General features: G+C 33.4%; 1 protein-coding gene and 1 long non-coding RNA gene across 3 annotated transcripts; one reads left to right on the top strand and one right to left on the bottom strand.

The window, feature by feature from the left end:
* Positions 1–660: 660 nt before the first annotated feature.
* Positions 661–6,129, bottom strand: LOC106394132 (alpha-xylosidase 1). The gene is made up of 3 exons (XM_013834733.3): positions 5,691–6,129; positions 4,938–5,620; positions 661–2,673 (listed from the first exon to the last, which is right to left on the bottom strand). Exons 1-3 carry the CDS (start codon positions 5,903–5,905, stop codon positions 788–790), a joined length of 2,784 nt encoding a protein of 927 aa, XP_013690187.2. The 5' UTR covers positions 5,906–6,129; the 3' UTR covers positions 661–787.
* Positions 6,130–15,451: 9,322 nt separating this feature from the next.
* On the top strand, positions 15,452–16,884 carry LOC125585837. 2 transcript variants are annotated; one of them, XR_007322744.1, is made up of 4 exons: positions 15,452–15,607; positions 15,690–15,845; positions 15,951–16,467; positions 16,573–16,884. It is a non-coding gene; the product is annotated as an uncharacterized LOC125585837 (long non-coding RNA). The 2 variants fall into 2 exon arrangements; XR_007322743.1 differs by having other exon boundaries at positions 15,481–15,845.
* The last annotated feature ends 2,806 nt before the right edge of the window (positions 16,885–19,690 follow it).

Raw genomic sequence — 19,690 nt, forward strand, 5'->3', positions numbered from 1 at the left:
TTGCATCATCGTTTATGTACAAGACTAAAATGTGGATACATTTTAACCAAAAACATGTAGACACATAAAATGATGACACAACATACATGTACATTTAATGGTGCTACCATATACAATAACGGATAGTTATATGGCATACAAATGCGGGCATACCAAAATATTGTTGTAGCTAAGGTTATCCGGCAATCAGCAGATGCAGACCTAACTTTCTATGAACAGTATTAAGCCTTATTGATCGTTTAACAGATAAATTTTTGGTGACCATCTTTCAAGCCTCTTTTCAAGAGTATTAGGTTTTTCTTTTTGGTCACAAAGATTATTAGGTTAATATCGATATCTTTTCAAACTTTGCTAACATGTATGAAACCTTCAAACAAAAATACAAACATTTTGTGTTTTTAAACTTATAGAACATTTTACATAGCTTCATGTCATCCATTACCATCATTATCATCATCAGAACTCATATGCAGTCGGCTGTACTCGAACTCTTGCCTCGTGACAACACTCGCACCAGTAAACTTTTTTGAAAAACTCAATTTTGTGCTTTGATAAAACAAATACAAAAACATACTATATGGTCCTATGAGATATTTGGCATATTATATGGCCATATGAGATATTTGGGAATTCACGAAAACTAAAGTAAATGCGAGGAAATACACCAAAGAGAACTAATACTTTCACTTGCAATTTTATTCAGAATAAAACATCTTAAAAGACAAGACACAATCTGAAAACCAAACTTCTAATCTCTTCTTTTTTTTAAGAATCTCATTGATTCAAATTAATTTGCACCACTAATACCCATTTTCCAGGACATGTTAAAGTCCTTACCCACTAGAATCTCAAGTCCCTTAACTTCAACCATCACACTCTTGTTCTCTCCTTCCTCTTCCAACCCAACCACATACGTATGCTCCTTCGAGCTCACCTCAATCTTCTTCCCCTCGTTCGCGACCGGACTTCCATTGATCTCAACCTCAGAAGCTTGTCCTCCTCCTCTAAGTCCCAAAACACTAACTTTCTCAATCACCCATCCTTTGCTCAACGCAAACTTCCCTTCCTTCACTTGTGACCACATCTTCACAGTTCCGTTTCCGACCGAAGCGTAGAAGTCAACGTACGTGGACTGTCCGTTTCCTAGCTTCATCTCCGGAAGCTCGTCCTCGTCTAGGTAAAGCTTACCCGTCGCGTATCCCTCAGAAGCTCCAGCAGGGAACGTAATGACGAGGTTAAACGGCGTCGTTCTAGCTTCTTTCGAGATCAACCCTCCTTGCTGCATAGGCAATATGGTGTTCTGGTAAAGATGAACGTTCACGAAGTTCAACGGAGCAGGGAGAGTCACGCGCTTCCCGCTCTTGGACACAACGGCTTGTGTCATGTCGAACATGTGGTACCAAGAACCTGGCGGGAACAGAGCTTCCACTTCGGTTTTGCCTTGTTCGAGAACCGGAGATATCATCAAGCTGCTTCCAAGCAAGAACTGTCTGCTCGAGGCGTAGCACTCGGTGTACTCAGGGAACGAGAAGAAGAGCGGTCTTGCGATTGGTGCACCCGTCATGTGAGCTTCGTAGTTAAGCGTGTAGAGGTAAGGGAGGATCTTGTATCTCATACCGAGAGCGTTACGAGCTGAGTTAGCTACTGTGTCCCACTGGTAAAGCTCTTGTCGTGGAGAGTAGTAGTTAGCGTGATCTCTCGAAAACGGGTAGAACGCTCCCACTTCGATCCAACGGTTACAGAGTTCCTCCGTTGGTTGAGGGTAGAACCCACAAATGTCTGCACCAACCATAGGAACACCGAAGATTCCGAAGTTCAACATCGTTGAGATAGACACTTGCAAGCTCTGCCACGTTCCTTGGTTATCTCCGGTCCAGTGAGCAGCGTATTTACCCGAACCAACAAAAGTAGACCGGGACAAAATGAAAGGACGTTTCCCTTCGATAGAGAGTAAACCCTTGTGTGTGGCAACGGTCTCGGAGAATCCGTAGATACTATGAGCGTCATACTCTCTTACACCGTTGTAATGTAAAGCACTCGTTGCAATCGTCTTGAAACCGATGGGAGCTTGAACTCCAGTAGCGTTGATCTTGTAAGGAGGTTCATCCCATCTCGTCTTGGTTATATTCTTGCAGTCCAAGCAACAGATCCAACCAGGTCCTTCCCCAGTTGGACACTTCTTCCCTTTAGGGATCGTGCACAGTCCAGTGCAAAAGTTCGAAACCTCGTTCATGTCGATCCATAGACCATCTATAGGGACTAGCTCATGGAAGCGGCGGATTTCTTCGCCCCACCAAGCAACAGTCTTGGGGTTGAGGAAGTCAGGAAAGTGGACCGCGCCGGGCCATACTTGGGCCAAGAAAGGCTTTCCTTCATACTTGATGAACACGTCATTGGCCATACCTCGTTGGTACACACCGTAGCTAGAGTTGACACCAATACCGGGGTCGTTGATGACGACATACTTCATGCCCATCTTGTGGATTTTGTCTAAGAAGTTCAGTAGCTTGGCACGAGGGTAGCTGATGGGACTCAACGTGAAGTCTTTTTTGGCATCCATGTGGTCATCATCGTTCCAAATCACATCGAGAGGGATCTTTGCTTTTTGGTAACTGTCGACCACGTCTTCGATAACTGATAAGTTACGGTATCCCCATCTACATTGGTGAAATCCTACAACGTTCATTCAAACAAAGATTAGTATAGACAACTACCCATCTAATCAAAAAGTATGGTTTATGAATCTGTCACATGGCCAAAACAAAGATTTGATTCTCTTTTTTTTTTTGTCAACTCAATAGTAGAACCGTGGACCAGTATCAAGATCGTACTGGGACCACGAGTCACCATAAGGGAAGAAAAAAATCAACAAAAGAGGAAAGTAATGAAACACGTCTTCACGTTCTTTTTAAATTGGAAACCATAATTAGAAAGCGACCTTCACCTATACACCCACATGGTCAACTTTCTACAAGTTGTGTCGGAGAAAGATCAGATCCTCTTTACGATGAATTTTGTTACAACATGTGTCACTTACAAAACACATAGTTTAGTTAAAAAGCCAGATCTTCTTTTAATAGAGAACATTAATGAATAGTTTCTCAGTAGCAAATGATACGCAAATCTACTTTCGCGTGACCATTCTTTTGACTAAGGGGCTGTTTGTTTCACCATTTGTCATCTCCATCCAAATGATTCATTTGTATGATCTATTCAAATGATCCATTCAGATTTTTGTGATTGTTTGTTTGTTCATCCACATGGCTCATCTAGATGAATCATCTAAATGGATTTTATGTTTGTTTTTTTATTTTCATTTCCATTCAAATGAGTTTAGTAAACAAATCACCAAAATACCCTTGTATTGGTTTAATCATATGTTTGATATTAATTTTAACTATATTACATTTAATTATTGAGTTTAATATATTTACATTAGAATTATTTCAAAATTAACGTTCCTTTTTGCGGTTTGGGCGGAAAAAAAAGATTTTGGTTTTAGCGAGAAAACACATTTTTCGGTTATGGCGGAAAAACAAAATTTTTCGGTTCTCGCGGGAAAACGAGATTTTTTTTGTTTTGGCGAGAAAACACGTTTTTTGCGGTTTTGGCGGAAAAGGACGTTTTTGGCGGGAAAACGCGTTTTTTTTGCGGTTTTGAAGGGAAACATGTTTTTGCGATTTTCGCGGGAAAACGAAATTTTTCGGTTTTGGCAAGAAAACGAGATCTTTCGTTATTGGTGGGAAAACGCGTTCTGCGGTTTTGGCGGAAAAATACATTTTTGCGGTTTTGGCGGGAAACACGTTTTTGCGGTTTTAGCGGGAAAACGCGTTTTTTGTGGTTTTGGCGGGAAAACGCGTTTTTGCGGTTTTAGCGGGGAAACACGTTTTTGCGGTTTTGGCGGAAAAATACGTTTTTGGCAGGAAAACGCGTTTTTGCGGTTTTGGCGGGGAAACACGTTTTTGGCGGAAAAACGCGTTTTTGCAGTTTTGGCCGGAAAACGAGATTTTTCGGTTTTGGTGGGAAAACGGGATTTTTCGGTTTTAACGGGAAAACGAGATTTTTTGGTTTTAACGGGAAAACTCGTTTTTTGTTTTGGTGGAAAAATACGTTTTTTGCAGTTTTGGCGGGAAAACGTGTTTTTGCAATTTTGGCGGGAAATTGCGTTTTTGGGGTTTTGGCGTGAAAAAATAGTTTTTAGGTTTTCGCGGAAAAACGTGTTTTTGTAGTTTTGTCAGTTTTCGTATGTGACAAAAATGATATTATGTTTAGGTTTGGAATTTGTGAATTACATTAGGGACATAATAGACATTATACCATTTTGAATGAACCATCTCCATTCAAATGATCCAAATTGGTTCAGCTGAATGGACTTTAAAATTAAGCATAAATTTCCAAAAGTCATCGAGATGATCCATCTGAATGAGTTGCACTTTTAGTGTCTAAACAAACAAAACTCTCATCTTCATCCAAATGACTCATTCAAATGGAGAAACAAACAGGCCCTAAATAGTCAAACCTTAGAAAAACCTTCAAATGTCTCCTACTCATTACTCGTCATTAAGCATGACCACAAACATAATTATTAATAACTACCCTATAGAGCAAAATCATCTTCCAATTTTATTAAATTACCACAAAGATACTCTACAGTTTTCTAAAGATAAATGTTTTAAAAAAACTAAGGATATGAAGTTTTATATAAATTTTTACTAATTAATAATGATAAATTGCATTTTTAAAAATAATTATGTTTATTAAATTGTTACTAATTTAAAATTATTAAAATAACACATCTATAGTTAAAATTTAATTTAATTTTTAATATATGTGAAACTTATAAAATATCTATTAGTTTGAAATATTAAAGCGACTTTACCTAGGGACCAGGCAATATTAAACTGAATCACTAAACAAGGCAATAAATGTGACTTTACCTAGAGACCAGTACGGCATAGGAGCAGGCCGTCCGATTAAGGAAGTGTACTGATCAACGACATCAAGAGGCGAAGGTCCAGCTACGAAGTAGAAATCAAAAACTCCTCCAATAACTTTGTAAGTCAAAGACGTTCCTCTATAGAACACATCCATACCGTTACTGTTCAGAAGCAGAACCGCATGAGCATACGGTTTACCTCCAACGTTCCTCAAATCCATATAAACCGGATGCGAACCGTACAAATCCGTATTTAAATTAATCGCCGAGACATCCTCCGTGTAGAGCGTGTACGGCTCGTTAGGAACAAGCTTGATCCCGTTGGCTTGCGAGTTTTCGCCTAGACCGTACAGTGATGCATCTTTGGGTAACGAAGTCGAGATCTCGAGGTACTGGTCCTTGAACACCATCTCACCAAAGCCTGAGTTTGGGCTTGAGCTTGTGTTGAAGAGTGTTTGGCCGTTGGATCTGCGTTTCACGGCGAAGCTGAATGGGTCTGTGGTGTAGCTGAAGGTCAACTCGGAGCCGGAGATCTCTTGGACTGTTATCGGAGTCTTTCTTGATTTTCCGATGGCTTTTCCGACCGGAGGGGGCTGGTCCCGAGGGAGGAGGTTGTACGGAACCTCCCATCGTTGTTTCTTGGCGTCTGTGATGTGGACACGGAGGCGATTATCTGTCTCGTGCCTGTGGAAATCCGACGGTCAGAAAACGAAGCGGTAGTGTAGGGTGCGAAGTAGAGGATAGTGTAACTTACTTAACGTAGAGACGGAGGGTGGTGATGTCTGAGCCGTAGATTTTGTTCTTCTGTTTGACTTGGAGATAGCCGATGAAACCACCGTCTGGAGACTCTTCGATTGAGATCAAACGGTAGCCTTTGCCGATGGTGTTGGAGGAGTGGGTGGGTGAGAAGCAGAGGATTAGAGCCAGGAGAAGGGACAGACATGAAAAAACTGTTTTTGGAGAATCCATTGTAGTGTGTGACTCTACAGTGCAAACTGTAGAGTAAAAGCAATGAAGGGAGGGATAAAAGAGCTCTTGATAAGTTTGTGAAACACTAAAAGTAGATATATAAATAGTGGAAAAAGTTTTGTCATTTGTTTATATTTTATAAATTCAGAAACTGTTATTATTATGATATTATCCAGTGTGTAGACTCTGTATATATGCCTAAATCGATTAAAGATTTTTAAAGAACCATTCATTGATCAGTTTGGGCAACCAGTTAAGTAGTTAACTTTGAGGCTGTTCTCTAGTTAACCTATGTGGGTTTTGCTTTAGTTTTTAGTTTTTGTATAAACTATTTCCCACAAGTTTTCACCAAGAAAATTTTAATAAATACAATTATGTTTTTTAAAGTTTACAATTTACATTTAATTTATTCATTGAAAATATGAATAATGTATCTTTTTGAAACAATTTTTTTCTCTAAAATATGGATCTTTTAAGGGGTTTTTGCCAAAACTAACCCACAACTTGATTTTAATCCCAAACCTATACTCAAACTTGAATCAAATGCAAAACTAACCTAAAAGCCTAGTGAAATTACAGCTCAGCCCCTTGTGACCAAACAAAAAAACAGAAGCCATTTTTACGAATATAGCCCCAGTAAATCGTCTGAGTCGTCTGAGATGTTGGAAGTCGTCTGGACGACTGAAGTGTAAGTCGTCTGGTACCAGTTTACTTTAAAAATAATTTATAAATCTTGTAAAAAAATATTTTGATGCTTAAAAAATAAAAATCAAGTAATTATAAACAGTTTTAACTGATATAAATTAAGATATGATAAAATTGATTTGTTTTGAAGATAGATGAGTGGAAGTAGTGAATCATGAAATACTTTGGTTTAGGAGTTTGGCAAACATATGTTGTAGTATTGTATGTATTGTTAGGGTTAGATTTTGGAAAACTAAAATGTTTTTTTCAAAAATTAGTTTTCACTTATATGTGTTTATTTCTGTGTATAGTAAACACTTTTCAAGTTTGATTTGGTTTTATGAAGTGTTTAATTAGATAATTAAGTTTAGGGGTTATGTTTAGGGTGTGGACGACTTATATTTCAGTCGTCTGTTGAATAATTTACCCGGACGACGTATATTTCAGTCGTCCAGACGACTTACTTGTAAGTCGTCTGGAAAGTTTCAGTCGTCTGTTGAATAATTTACCCGGACGACGTATATTTCAGTCGTCCAGACGACTTACTTGTAAGTCGTCTGGAAAGTCTTCTATTTTAGTTTCCCGCTAAAAATATTTAATTTCCCGCTAAAAATATTAAACTCTTCTGGACGACTTACATGTAAGTCGTCTGTTTTAATTTCTTCACCAGACGACTGAAATGTAAGTCGTCCAGGAAGTCGTCTGAGTCAAAAATATTTAATCTAATTGGATTTTTTGTCTCCCTATATAAAGAAAAATTTACACATTCTCTCTCCTCCTCTCAAATGGCTGCAACAAAAATGTAATGTTCATCATTCTAAAACTCTCCAACCTCTCTCTAATCTCTTTGACTTGAAAACACCAAACTTTATATAAATTTTTCAGTTTTGTCTCATGTATTTCTTACTAATCTATCTCTTTTGCAGGTTTTTAATCAAGTGGTACTCATCTTCCACTAATTTAGAGGTAGATCTATTAATTTTAGATATGTATTTTTGTGTGTTCTATAAATGTAGATTTATCTAATCTTCCACTCATTTTCTCTATTTTTAAGTCATTTGAACGTTTTTGGATATGCAGGTTTTTCAGATCTGGATTTGATGTGCAGGTTTTTCAGATCTGGAAGACTTCTGGGACGACTTACCTGTTAGTCGTCTGGAAGTCGTCTGGAAGTCGTCTGGACTTCTTGGAAGTCTTCTGACAAAGTCGTCTGGACTTCCACGAAGTCGTCTGGACTTCCAGGAAGTCGTCTGGACTTCCAGGAAGTCGTCTGGACTTCCAGGAAGTCGTCTGGACTTCCAGGAAGTCGTCTGGACTTCTAGGAAGTCGTCTGGACTTCTAGGAAGTTGTCTGGATTTTTCTGAGCGTTTTGGTAAGTTCTTATGTCTGATTTTTCTTCATTTGGTAACTTCTTGTTGTATAAAGTTCTTACTTTTTTCCCAAACTAAAACTCTCCAAACCCACTCTAATCTCTTTGACTTGAAAACACCAAACTTTATATGAATTTTTCAATTTTGTCTCATGTCTTTGTTACTAATCTATTTTTTGTTTGCAGGTTTTTAATTAGATGGTACTCATCTTCCACTAATTTAAAGGTAGATCAATTATTTTTGATATGTATTTTTGTGTGTTCTGTAAAGGTAGATTTATCTAATCTTCCATTCATTTTTTCTGTTTTTAAGCCATTTGAACGTTTTTGAATATGCAGGTTTTTCAGATCTGGATTTAAAATGCAGGTTTTTCAGATCTGGAAGACTTCTGGGACGACTTACTTGTTAGTCGTCTGGAAGTCGTCTGGAAGTCGTCTGGAAGTCGTCTGGACTTTCTAAAAGTCGTCTGGACTTCCTGTAAAGTCGTCTGGAAGTCGTCTGAACTTCCTAAAAGTCTTCTGGCAAAGTCGTCTGAACTTCCTGGAAGTCGTCTGGACTTCTTAGAAGTCGTCTGGACTTCTTAAAAGTTGTCTGGTCTTGTCTACTCAAGTGGAATCCAAGCTTGTCTTTGTAGATGAATGATCTATAATAGTTTTGTTTGTGGTCTGTTTTGTGAATTGCATGTATACTCTTTTAGTTGTGAATTTTTTGTAAAATCAGTAATAATGTTTTCCAAGATGTATTAAATGTGCTAACAATGTGTTTACACATTTACAAATCAATGAAATAATAGACTTCAGTAGCCTTTTTCTTATCTTTGGATCTCTCATATGCAATAATAAACTCCAATGGCCTTTTTCTCATCATAATAAACAAGAATGTTGGTAAGAGATGGAAACAAACAATAGTAACTAGTCAAAGCATATCATATTTTTTATAAGTTTGCATTGAAAAACTTAGTCAAATTTAGTAAAACTAAGGAAGAGAACATATTTTGTAAATATGAGTTTTACATATCTTGAAGTTACTTATCACTCTTAAAAATACAAGTTATTCAAAAACTAATGTAGAAGACTTAAAAACTAGTGGAGAAGACGCGGACGACTTCAATCTAAGTTGTCTAGACGACTAAACTATATGTCGTCTGGTCAACGCAGAGGTTATTTTTGCAATTGACTTTGAAATCTGTTATTTCGGACGACTGAAAGTTAAGTCGTCTACTATTGTTTGGTTAAAAAAAAACTCCAAAAAAGCTAGACGACTTACATTTCAGTCGTCAGAGGTTAGTTTTGCATTTGACTGGATTATTTCAGAAGTTTGACTTTTTGGACGACTTACATTTCAGTCGTCTAGTGAAAATTAAAATAATAATATTTTTTTAAAAGTAGACGACTTAAAGTTAAGTCGTCATAGGTTAGTTTTGCAATTGAAAAAAAAAACTTCAAGATTTAATTATATACAGACGACTTATAATTCAGTCGTCCACGAGACGACTGAAATGTAAGTCGTCCAGGATTTACGAGGTTTGACCAGAATCTCGGAAAAAAGTCCTGGACGACTTACAATTAAGTCGTCTGGTGGACGACTGAATTATAAGTCGTCTGTGTATAATTAAATCTTGAAGTTTTTTTTTTTCAATTGCAAAACTAACCTATGACGACTTAACTTTAAGTCGTCTACTTTTAAAAAATATTATTATTTTAATTTTGCCAGACGACTGAAATGTAAGTCGTCTGGGGAAGTCAAACTTCTGAAATTATCCAGTCAAATGCAAAACTAACCTATGACGACTGAAATGTAAGTCGTCTAGGTTCTTTGGAATTTTTTTTGAAACCAAACAATAGTAGACGACTTAACTTTCAGTCGTCTCAGGTTACAGATTTCAAAGTCAATTGCAAAAATAACCTCTGCGTTGACCAGACGACTTCCAGGTAAGTCGTCTACAGCCAGACGACTGAAAGGTAAGTCGTCTACAGCCAGACGACTTCCCAAGTAAGTCGTCTGACGAACAGATCTGGAAAAAAACTCGATGTCATACCTTAAATTGGTGAGATAAGTTCCTTAGCATACATAAGGCTTCTCCAAGCCCACAGAATCACAAACGAAAGTCACCCACCCATAATCGTTAGCTTCTATGACTCTATGAACCATAAAAATTTTAGAATCAAAATCTTGGGTTTTTTTAGCTCATTGTTGAGAGAAAGTGAGAGATATGTTGTGTTTAGTTCACAAGAATGGAAAAAGAAGAAGGGTAAATCGATTTTGGGAGCATTAAGAGCTTCAAATTGGTTGTTCATGGTGGTTGTGGTATTGATGACAATGGCAATCTTGTAATTACTTGAAGATGATGAGGGTGAGAGAGTAAAAATGTCATTTTCGAAAAAAAAAAAAAAAAAAAATTGATGGCATTTTCGTAAATTATTTGAACTTGTGGGGTGAATAGGGCAAAACCAATTTTCAAAAAAAAGGGAGGTTAGTTTTGTGTTTGACTTTAAGTTGTAGGTCAATTTTGCAAAAATCCCATCTTTTAAAAACAGAGGGAATATTTGATTTACCAATCAAGATTTTAAACAACTGGATTCTCTAAGTTTTAAGGAAACTTGTTTTACAAAATTTTAACAAATTTATGAAGAAAAACCAAAAACCAACTTTTGTGAGCCTTTAAAAAAAATATATTTTATTTCCTTTTATAGAAAGTACTGCATTTATGTAATTAATAATTAATTGAATAATATTTCATAAAGAGATTTATAAACAAATTTTTATAGATAAGATATCATTTAAACAATAATGTAATATAGTGTAATAGTAAAATAATTTTCTGTTTTTTGTTTAGTCATAAATGATAATTTTAATAAACTTTTTGCATTTGATTGAATATAAAGTTTACTTTCTATATTTATAATAAATTTTGGAGTCATTTTTAGTAGATCCTCAAAAAAATTGAATTACTATTAATTGAACATTTTTTAAAATCAATATTCATTAAAAATACATTTATGATAATAAATTAATAAAGTTTAAATATATGTGAAAAATCTGTCTTTAATAATGGAGATAGTAAGATTAGTGAGAGATTTAGATGTTTGGATACTACAACAATTTGTTAGATTTTGTTATCTTCTGTTACACTTAAAATACTATTAGAATTTATAAATGATTCAATATACTAAAGTGTTTACTATTTTAATTGAAAACATACTTTGATATTCTGATATCATATCTAATAATGAGATACAATTGTTTTTAAAGATGGCATTCATAAATCACGGTAAAACCACGAAAAATAGTTGTTGACTAGTAGATGAATGAAAATGTAAGTTTCTATTCAAAAAAGATTATCTGTAAAATTTTATCTAGTTTTGTTGAGGTTCTTAATGCAATTTGAATTGAGTTAGACAACATTTTTATCATTTATTTTCTTTCATCGATTACTTGTAATCAAATGGGTAAATGTAGGATAAAACTTTAAATTTCATTGACGTTTTGTACATACAAAAAGCATTATGTAATATAATAGAAGCTCTATAAATTAATATTCAGTAAATTAATAAACATGATAAATTAACTAAAAATTTTGATGTTAAAATTAATCAATTGAAAATATGATATAATTCAATAATTCAATAGATAATAAAATTATAAAATTATAAAAAAACCAGGTAAATGCACAGTCTCGTTGAAATCATAAATTAATAGTTGTTACATATAAAATTTGTATAAGGCTTATATAAACATTATAAAAAATTGTACTGTTTGTTTCATTTTTTAAAAATCATCTATAATTTTTATTTCGATTTCTATATTTTGATGCTATTTTACCGGAATACATTTAAAAATACATTTATATTCTAAGATATGTAATTTAAATACTTACAATTTTATTATAAGAGACAAAATACAAATCTATTAAATTTAATTAGTATATAATATCTTGAAATCAAATTATATTCTTTTAAAAGTAAAAAATATTTTTTAGACATCAATCTAAAAATGAAATTTTTTGTAAAATTAATGATTCTATAAATTAATAAATTTTCGTAGTTTTAAAACTCTGAATTTATTTATAAAATAATATTGTATCAATTTCTTTTGGTATATTATTTTATACTAAACTATTAAGTCACACTAAAATTGTATATTAATATATAAGATTACATATGTGTTTTTTCTGTGAAATGTATACTAGGCCTGGGCATTTTATCCGGACCCGAAGACCCGACCCGAAACCGATCCGAAAAAACCCGGTTCGGGTAGGAACCGACCCGATCAAATTACCCTATCGGGTCTTGTTGTAGAGGATCCGCGGATCTTGGACCCGACCCGACCCGAATCCGAAACCCGATGGGTACCCGAATTAATAATGTAAATTAAATAAAATGCATCAAGGGAGAATCAAAGACGGGTTATTTGTCTAGAGAATATGGGGGTCAACCACTAGGAGACAACGAATTGTTGTTGTATTTCGCATAGTTTAGTATATATATACATTTTAATATAATAAAAACACAAATTTTGAATAAAATTTTGAATATTTTCGGATATATAAATATTTTCAGATATTTTTTTTATATTTTTAGGTCTTTTTTAGATCGAACCCGATCCGAAACCGAACCGAATCCCAACCGATAAATTCTAATTACCCGAATGGGTCTAACTATCTAAGACCCGACCCGATCCGGATCCGGCACAACACGAAAGACCCGGATCCGAAAGGATCCGGACCCAAAAGGACCCGAACCCGAAAGGATCCGACCCGAATCCGACTCGACGACCCGAATGCCCAGGCCTAATGTATACTTTAGTTTGTTTTTTGTGTTCATAATTTATGCTATAATTTTTTATGACCTTAAATTTATCATCTTATAATTCCATTTCAAAAGGATCTATGTTTCAGAAAATAAATTGTTAAAAAGATACATTTTTTTACTTTTTCAATATATTTTTATTAGGTGATAATAGTAAATTTTAAATTTCAAAGAAATTATTTTTTTTTCTAATTTCGATTGAGTAAAATTTATGAGATATAGTTAATCCCAAAATATATTTATAATCAATATTTAAAATTTTCTAATATGGCTGAAAACTGCAAAACATATACTCAAATAATTTTTTAAAAAACAAACAGAAAATATATTAAAAAAAAACGGAGAAATTTTTTTCAAAAATAATCATTTGAAAAGCCAATAATTTTTTAATATACTTTTGACTGTAAATTCATTTTTAAGTAGAGGTCATAATTAAACTTTACACAAATAATATTAGCTATATATAACTTCTTGAGCTATTTCCAATCAACCTCGTAGTTTTAATTTTAACTTTTAAGCTTTATATAATATCTTCAAATTCATGTTCCCGTGGTATCTTGTTATTGCGTTATTTGAGAATTATTATGATGTCCAGTAAAGCAGTAAACTCGAAGAGTTTGAATTGATATATCAAAGAAAATCAAGAGGTGATTTGTTTCAACGTGGCTCCATACATCTCGCATCTCGGTCTCTAAATTGAAAGCGTGATTCTCGCTTACCAAACTAATTACGTCTGTCAGCTCAATTTCCACGTTAACTAAGCTCTCTCGATTTATTTTTCTTTTCTCGATTCAAGTCTCATTTTATATCATAAAGTACTGGTAGAAAGAAAATGACATCAGTTATATTTCGTAACTAACTCGTGAATGTTTTAAGAAAAAAAAAACGCCGACTGGCTAAATGTAGATTTACATAAAGAACAGATGAATGCGTAATAGCATATAGTTTACGAACTAGTGTAGTTTTACAAATTTAAATGAAATCACAGATGTATCGCCAACCTATAAAAAGGATCTTATACTAACCTAGTTTACAGTACTGCTGTCACGAGAAAACAAATGTTTATTACATAAAATACAACGAGATGCAAAGTTTGTCTGGAGATGGAGTTTGGACTTTGGACTTCAGACAACAGTATTAAGGAGGTACGCGAAATTATTAAAATACAAAAATGGATTAGAGAGATTCCAAGATCGATGTACAGCGTCTCGATTCAAGAGTTTTACACTGTCGACTAGTGCCATCACATTAGTTTGTTTCATTATACAAATTAATTAATTCATACTGTATTGATGTGAACTATTCACGAGATTCAAATTTGTATTTCAGATGCATTCAGGAGTTAGATTTTTTCTTTTTTGTGCTTAAAACATTCACGAGTTAGTTACGAAATATAATAACACTTGGCTTCTTTTTGATCAAAAAAAAAACACCTGGCTTCTTTTTCAAATATACTATGAATGATGAGCTTAATTATAAGATTTTAAAAATAAATGAAAAACATTTATAGACCGAATAATAATAAGAGAACTAAAATATCAAGTTCAGCAAAAATAAACCCAGCTAATTATTTGATTTCTACTATAGTATAGTCCGAATCTGGGAAATTTACCTTGATAACTAAACTTTTAAAAGCAGCTACTTATTATACATAATCATATGATCCATAAATTATCAAGTTTTTTTATTAAAATTAATTTACAAGTACCTGTGACTCCATAATCTTAAATTCGGGATCTTGGTAGTATCTAATAATATAAACACCAGAAAACTCAGTGTTACAAAAAAAAAAAAAAACATCAGAAAACTCTTTAAAAGTTTAGAAATATTCGGTGGTATTTCAATAATTTAATACTAGTATATTGTAATGTTATATTTTAATTTTCTGCCTAACTGAATTCACCTTTACACAAATTAATAACCTACAACTGAAATAAACAAAACAAACAGAATAGACAAGAAACGGATTTATGGGAAAGCTCAATGTAGTTCTCGAGGTAAGACGGTCTGATCCGTTCCTCAAATAATTTTTCCATTAAAAACTAGACGAAACTGAAAAAAAAAGACGTTCTCAACTCGATTTGTTTCATAAAATTTATAGAGAATTATTTAGGTAACTAGGATTTATATTTATTTTAACACCATTATATATTTCAATTACTCTAATTAATCTTCATATTTTGTAACTGATTTAAGATAATGGGATGTGGAAAATCGTAGAAAGAAAAATTGTGGAAGAAAATATACTATGGTAGATTTAGTGTAGATTTAAGAAAGATATTAACCAAAATATAAAAGTTTCAATATTTTCGTGATTTGTCTATAATATATATCCTACATTGTGTATAACACTTTTCGTAACATAAAGTAAAAGGTATAACATATTATGACACATAAACAAGAAAAAATAATTTATAAAGTCTTGGTTATAAATTGTAATAAAGCTTCATTTAGATTAAAGACATCTTACTGGAATATAAACTAACGAATTGTAGCTAAGATCTTTATATATAAAGAAGAGTTTGAATCTCTCCTGAACTGTCCACATAGGCGGACACGTCACTAATTCGTGCAACATGAGTCTGACACGTGTCCCGTATATCAAAGTGCTGCGTTTCATTTAACTGAGAGTGTAATGGATTTGGGCCTGGATTTTTGTACGGGTATGTGACCAACACTGAATAAATCAACATGTAGTTAAACGCAACGTTTTTGATTTAGGTCTGATCACGTTCTTCATCTCCGCCGTACGAGAGAGCGTTGTTTCATCTTCTTCCTAAAAATCTGCATTCAATGTGTTTTCCCTTTTCACAAAGCGTTCGATCTCAAGCTATAAAAAGGTGAGGCGTCATCCTTGACCATCATTCCTCACAATTCTAAATAGCCTCTGAAAATTCTTCATTAAAATCTTTATTTTACAAGACAATTCATGTCCGTTCGATTTCTACTTCGGCCACCTTCTCTGAGAAACCATACAAGTTTGATGAGGAATAGGAAAGGCAGAGGAAATTGCAAGAACAATTTAGCGTGATGAAGCTTTGCGCATCTACAGATTTGCAGAAACAACAACGAGAAAAGGTACCAAAAGAGCAAATGGAACCGAAATTAAACTCAAAAAATTCTTACATGTATGTTTAGTAAATGGCTTCAAATCCGGTGTCTTTTGTTTGATTTTTGTATCAGATAGTCAAGATCGTAACTTTTGAGCTCACCTTACTTCGACTCTGCAATTTCATTGATGTGGCTGGAGTGAACCTAGCTCGCTGTTCTGGGTTGTTACGTTGTTACATATATAAAGATGATCTTTAATCTATTTCACTAAAATCAATGTGGGTTTGAGAGCTACAAGATTCTTAGTGTTCTGCCATGATCAACTCTTCTATCTAGCTTTTTCTGATTCTAATTGAAGTTTGACACTCTTTTGGCTTTAAAATTTTGATTTCTGTGTCAAAAAGTTTCTTAGTAATAGAAAACGTCAACACTTTTCTTATCATGAAAAAACAGAAACTGTATTAATTAGATTGTTATTTCTTGCTTTTATGATAATCTTAGTTGCTTTTGAGCTCATGGTGGTTATACAATTACAGGTATTTAATCCTACATAAATGAAATCTCATGAATTTGTAAGGCGTGTTTGAAGACCTTTGCAGGGAAAGGAGATGAATGGGCAGGATAATGCAGATAAAGGATGTTGATCATGGTGAGTAATATATATATATATATATACATCTTAAACCTTTAGCTATAGGAAATGGATTTGTTAAGTCAGTGTCAATGATGATGATGATGATTATGATGATGATAGTTGGCAGGTGGTGATTGTACTCAAAGAATGGCATGATGCGTTTGATATACCCAACTTGGCCCTGTAATCTCTAAAAATCCTTCTATCCCGATTCTAACAAGAAAACATTAGGATTTTCCCAGAGTCAAGCCAAGTTTTGATGTGTCTACACTTGATCGATATGTAGAAACTTCCATTTCTCTGATTAAAATAGTTATTAATATCTTCATTTGTTGAAAATACAGTAAGATTATGTCCTTTGTAGCTTCGTTCTTTTCTGCAATATATGTAACACAGTGGAAAGAATTAAAAGATGCTCCTTTCAGCTCAAAAGCAGTAATTTGTGCATCAGCAAAGGTTCTTCAAATGTATCTCGCGTGTGTAAATCAGGACTGTAAGACATTCTACCTCAGGTGATGATGACGATAGGTGGAAACTGTTGATGGTACAGATTGGTGGCATGACGCTTTTGATTTTTTTTTTTTTTTTTGAAACGTCATGACGTTTTTGATATAAACCACTTTGATCTGTAAAAAGCAAAAAAAGTTTTTTGATGTGTAATCTTAAAAATTCTTCAATCTAAATTATAACAAAAAAATTATCTTTCCATTTGTTTTATTTTATACTAGGAATATTTGATCATAAATATTATCAAACATAAAAAAATATATTTAAATCTCAACAAACAATTATAATTTTATGTCTATTATCTGATTAAGATACTTACTTTATTACATTGAATCAACTTTTTTTTTTTTTACATTATCTATATAAAATTTACGAAAATAAGTATAACAAAAAGTGAAAGTAAATTCCTTAAAAAATAAATGTATAAGAGTAAAAAAAACTATGATTTGTGTTAAAAAAATATTTCACTTACTATCATAATTAAAACGGACTAAATATTGAAAACACAAGAAATTTATATAATTTTAAGAAGTAACACAATACATAGAGTTTGTGTTGATAAAACTTTTCGAGAGTCATGTCGATAAAACTTATTAAAAAGAAGAAAATAGAAAAGAATAAAAAGATCAATAAGGCAGTGCCAAACCAACAAATGTACAGGAGTTTCAACTTAAATCCTTTCACGATATTTTTTTTTTAACATTGTTCAATAAATACTACAATTTAATTTTAAAATATTTAGCGAGGCACATTAAGGCACACTACATCTGAAGGATACAAAACTATTTTCATAATAGCAACACTGATGAAGTTTTACAATATCTACACATAAGTAAAGTATATCCCGCCCGTAGGGCGGGCCTTTCCTAGTATAATATACAAAAAAGTTTTGTTTGCGTTATATACCCATAATAGAACTATGTATAATACTTAGTATCCGATTTGTAGACAAAGCAGATAGTCAGAATAATATTTTATCTCTAGATAGAAAATAAAATAAAATATGATTCTACTATTTTTTTTAAAGAATTTCAACCATATAAATAGTCATATTTATGTTTCTAATGGATTTCATATTTTATATATTTGAACATTTTTGGTTTACTATTTTTTTCATCACAAAAAGGAAAAACGTGTCCAAAATAATCAAAAATTTCAAAGTACTATTGGAACAAATAAAAATTGAAAATGTCACATTTTCCAATTTTCCCTAAGATCTAAGACAAATCTTTTTTTTTCCAATAAAAACTAAGACAAATCTAAATTCAAGATCTCGATTTCGGTTGCTTCCATTTCAATTTCTTTTATAAACTAATAAAACGACTACCATATTATTAAAAATAATAATTAATATTATAAACCAAAAAATCTCGAATTTATTTCCTACCTAAACGTGATTCAAACACCAAATATTTCTACATATTAACTGAATATATATAAATTAATAAATATTCCATATGTTTCATATTAAATTCCGTTGTAAATTTTTTTTTTGTCATAAAATAAATTCTATTTTAAAATTTTAATGTAAAATTTATTAATATTATATGCCATTTATATTATGCAGTTTATTTATTTAATAATTATGTATCATTAAATCCAACCCATAAAAATGAGATCTTTAAAGTTATAAAAATCAAGTGTATGGTAAAAGCGATGTAGATCTAAGTACAAAGATTAAGCAATCAAAACAACATGAATGATATATTGAAGGAGAGGGGTTAAGCAAAGAAAAGAAAGCTACCGAAACGTAAGCTTCATACTCCGACGACACACAGGCGGAGAGAGCCTATCCGATGTCTCCACTGCTTCACATAGACCGGAGTGTACGATTCCGGTCTGCAGTTCCGACAATGGTTAACCATCTCAGCGATATCCACCGTCGAAGGAGCCTTGTGGGCCGGCCAACTTCCTAATTAAAACGACTCAAACCCTAGACTCCATCAACAAGCTCCGTCATCGGACCTTCACAAGACCTAAATCTATATGCACTAAGCCACTAACTCCCGATTCCGCCGGTCAAGAGAGTCATCTGCATTGAAGGAGAGCAAGCTAATAGAACCTATATCTCCGTAGCAAGATCAATCGCGGATAAAGACCCTCTACAACTGTGGTGCGAACCACCGGAGCACCAAAGACTGACTTGTGGAGTCTAGCTACCTCTCCACCGTCCTCTAATAGAGAAAGCGAGCCGTCGTCTAAAGAACCACCAAAACTCTGAAGCTGATTTGAGATTCACAAAGATCTAACAGCTTCAGCGACAACCAGACTTAAAACCTTATGTCAATGAAGCGCGAGTGCCGAAGAGGGGGGGAGGGAGTCTTAATCGGACGACGAAGGCGACGGAGCCGGGAAGCTCCTTTCAATCGAGGAAAATGAAAGAGAAAGGAGAAAGGTGAAAGACGCGCGTGAAGGACATGCCACTCAAAGACAAAAATTCGCAGTTTATTTTCTATTGGTTGAAATATAATTGGTTGTATAAATAAAAATATTCTTATAAAAACAAAATTAAATATTTACTTAATATTTATATATAAAGTGACATTTAAATTGAAACAAAAGAAATATACTCAAGGTAACAAAATTGCAACGTAACATATATATGCCATTCAAATTTCGTATAAACTACATGTACATAGCATAATATGTGTATAAATCTTTTTTTTTTATCGAGAAAACATCCATAAAAATCTTGAACTTTCAAATTAAAGGCAAAAAAGCCTTGAACACA

Source organism: Brassica napus, chromosome A2 (assembly GCF_020379485.1).
Source record: "Brassica napus cultivar Da-Ae chromosome A2, Da-Ae, whole genome shotgun sequence".
Taxonomy (NCBI): domain Eukaryota; kingdom Viridiplantae; phylum Streptophyta; class Magnoliopsida; order Brassicales; family Brassicaceae; genus Brassica; species Brassica napus.

Excerpts from the sequence above, each read along its gene's own strand:
- LOC106394132 (XM_013834733.3), bottom strand. The coding sequence starts at position 5,905 with ATGGATTCTCCAAAAACAGTTTTTTCATGTCTGTCCCTTCTCCTGGCT. Across the intron at positions 5,621-5,690 it reads ACCCTCCGTCTCTACGTTAA|GCACGAGACAGATAATCGCC; the intron begins GTAAGTTACACT and ends GGATTTCCACAG. Across the intron at positions 2,674-4,937 it reads TATGCCGTACTGGTCTCTAG|GATTTCACCAATGTAGATGG; the intron begins GTAAAGTCACAT and ends TGAACGTTGTAG.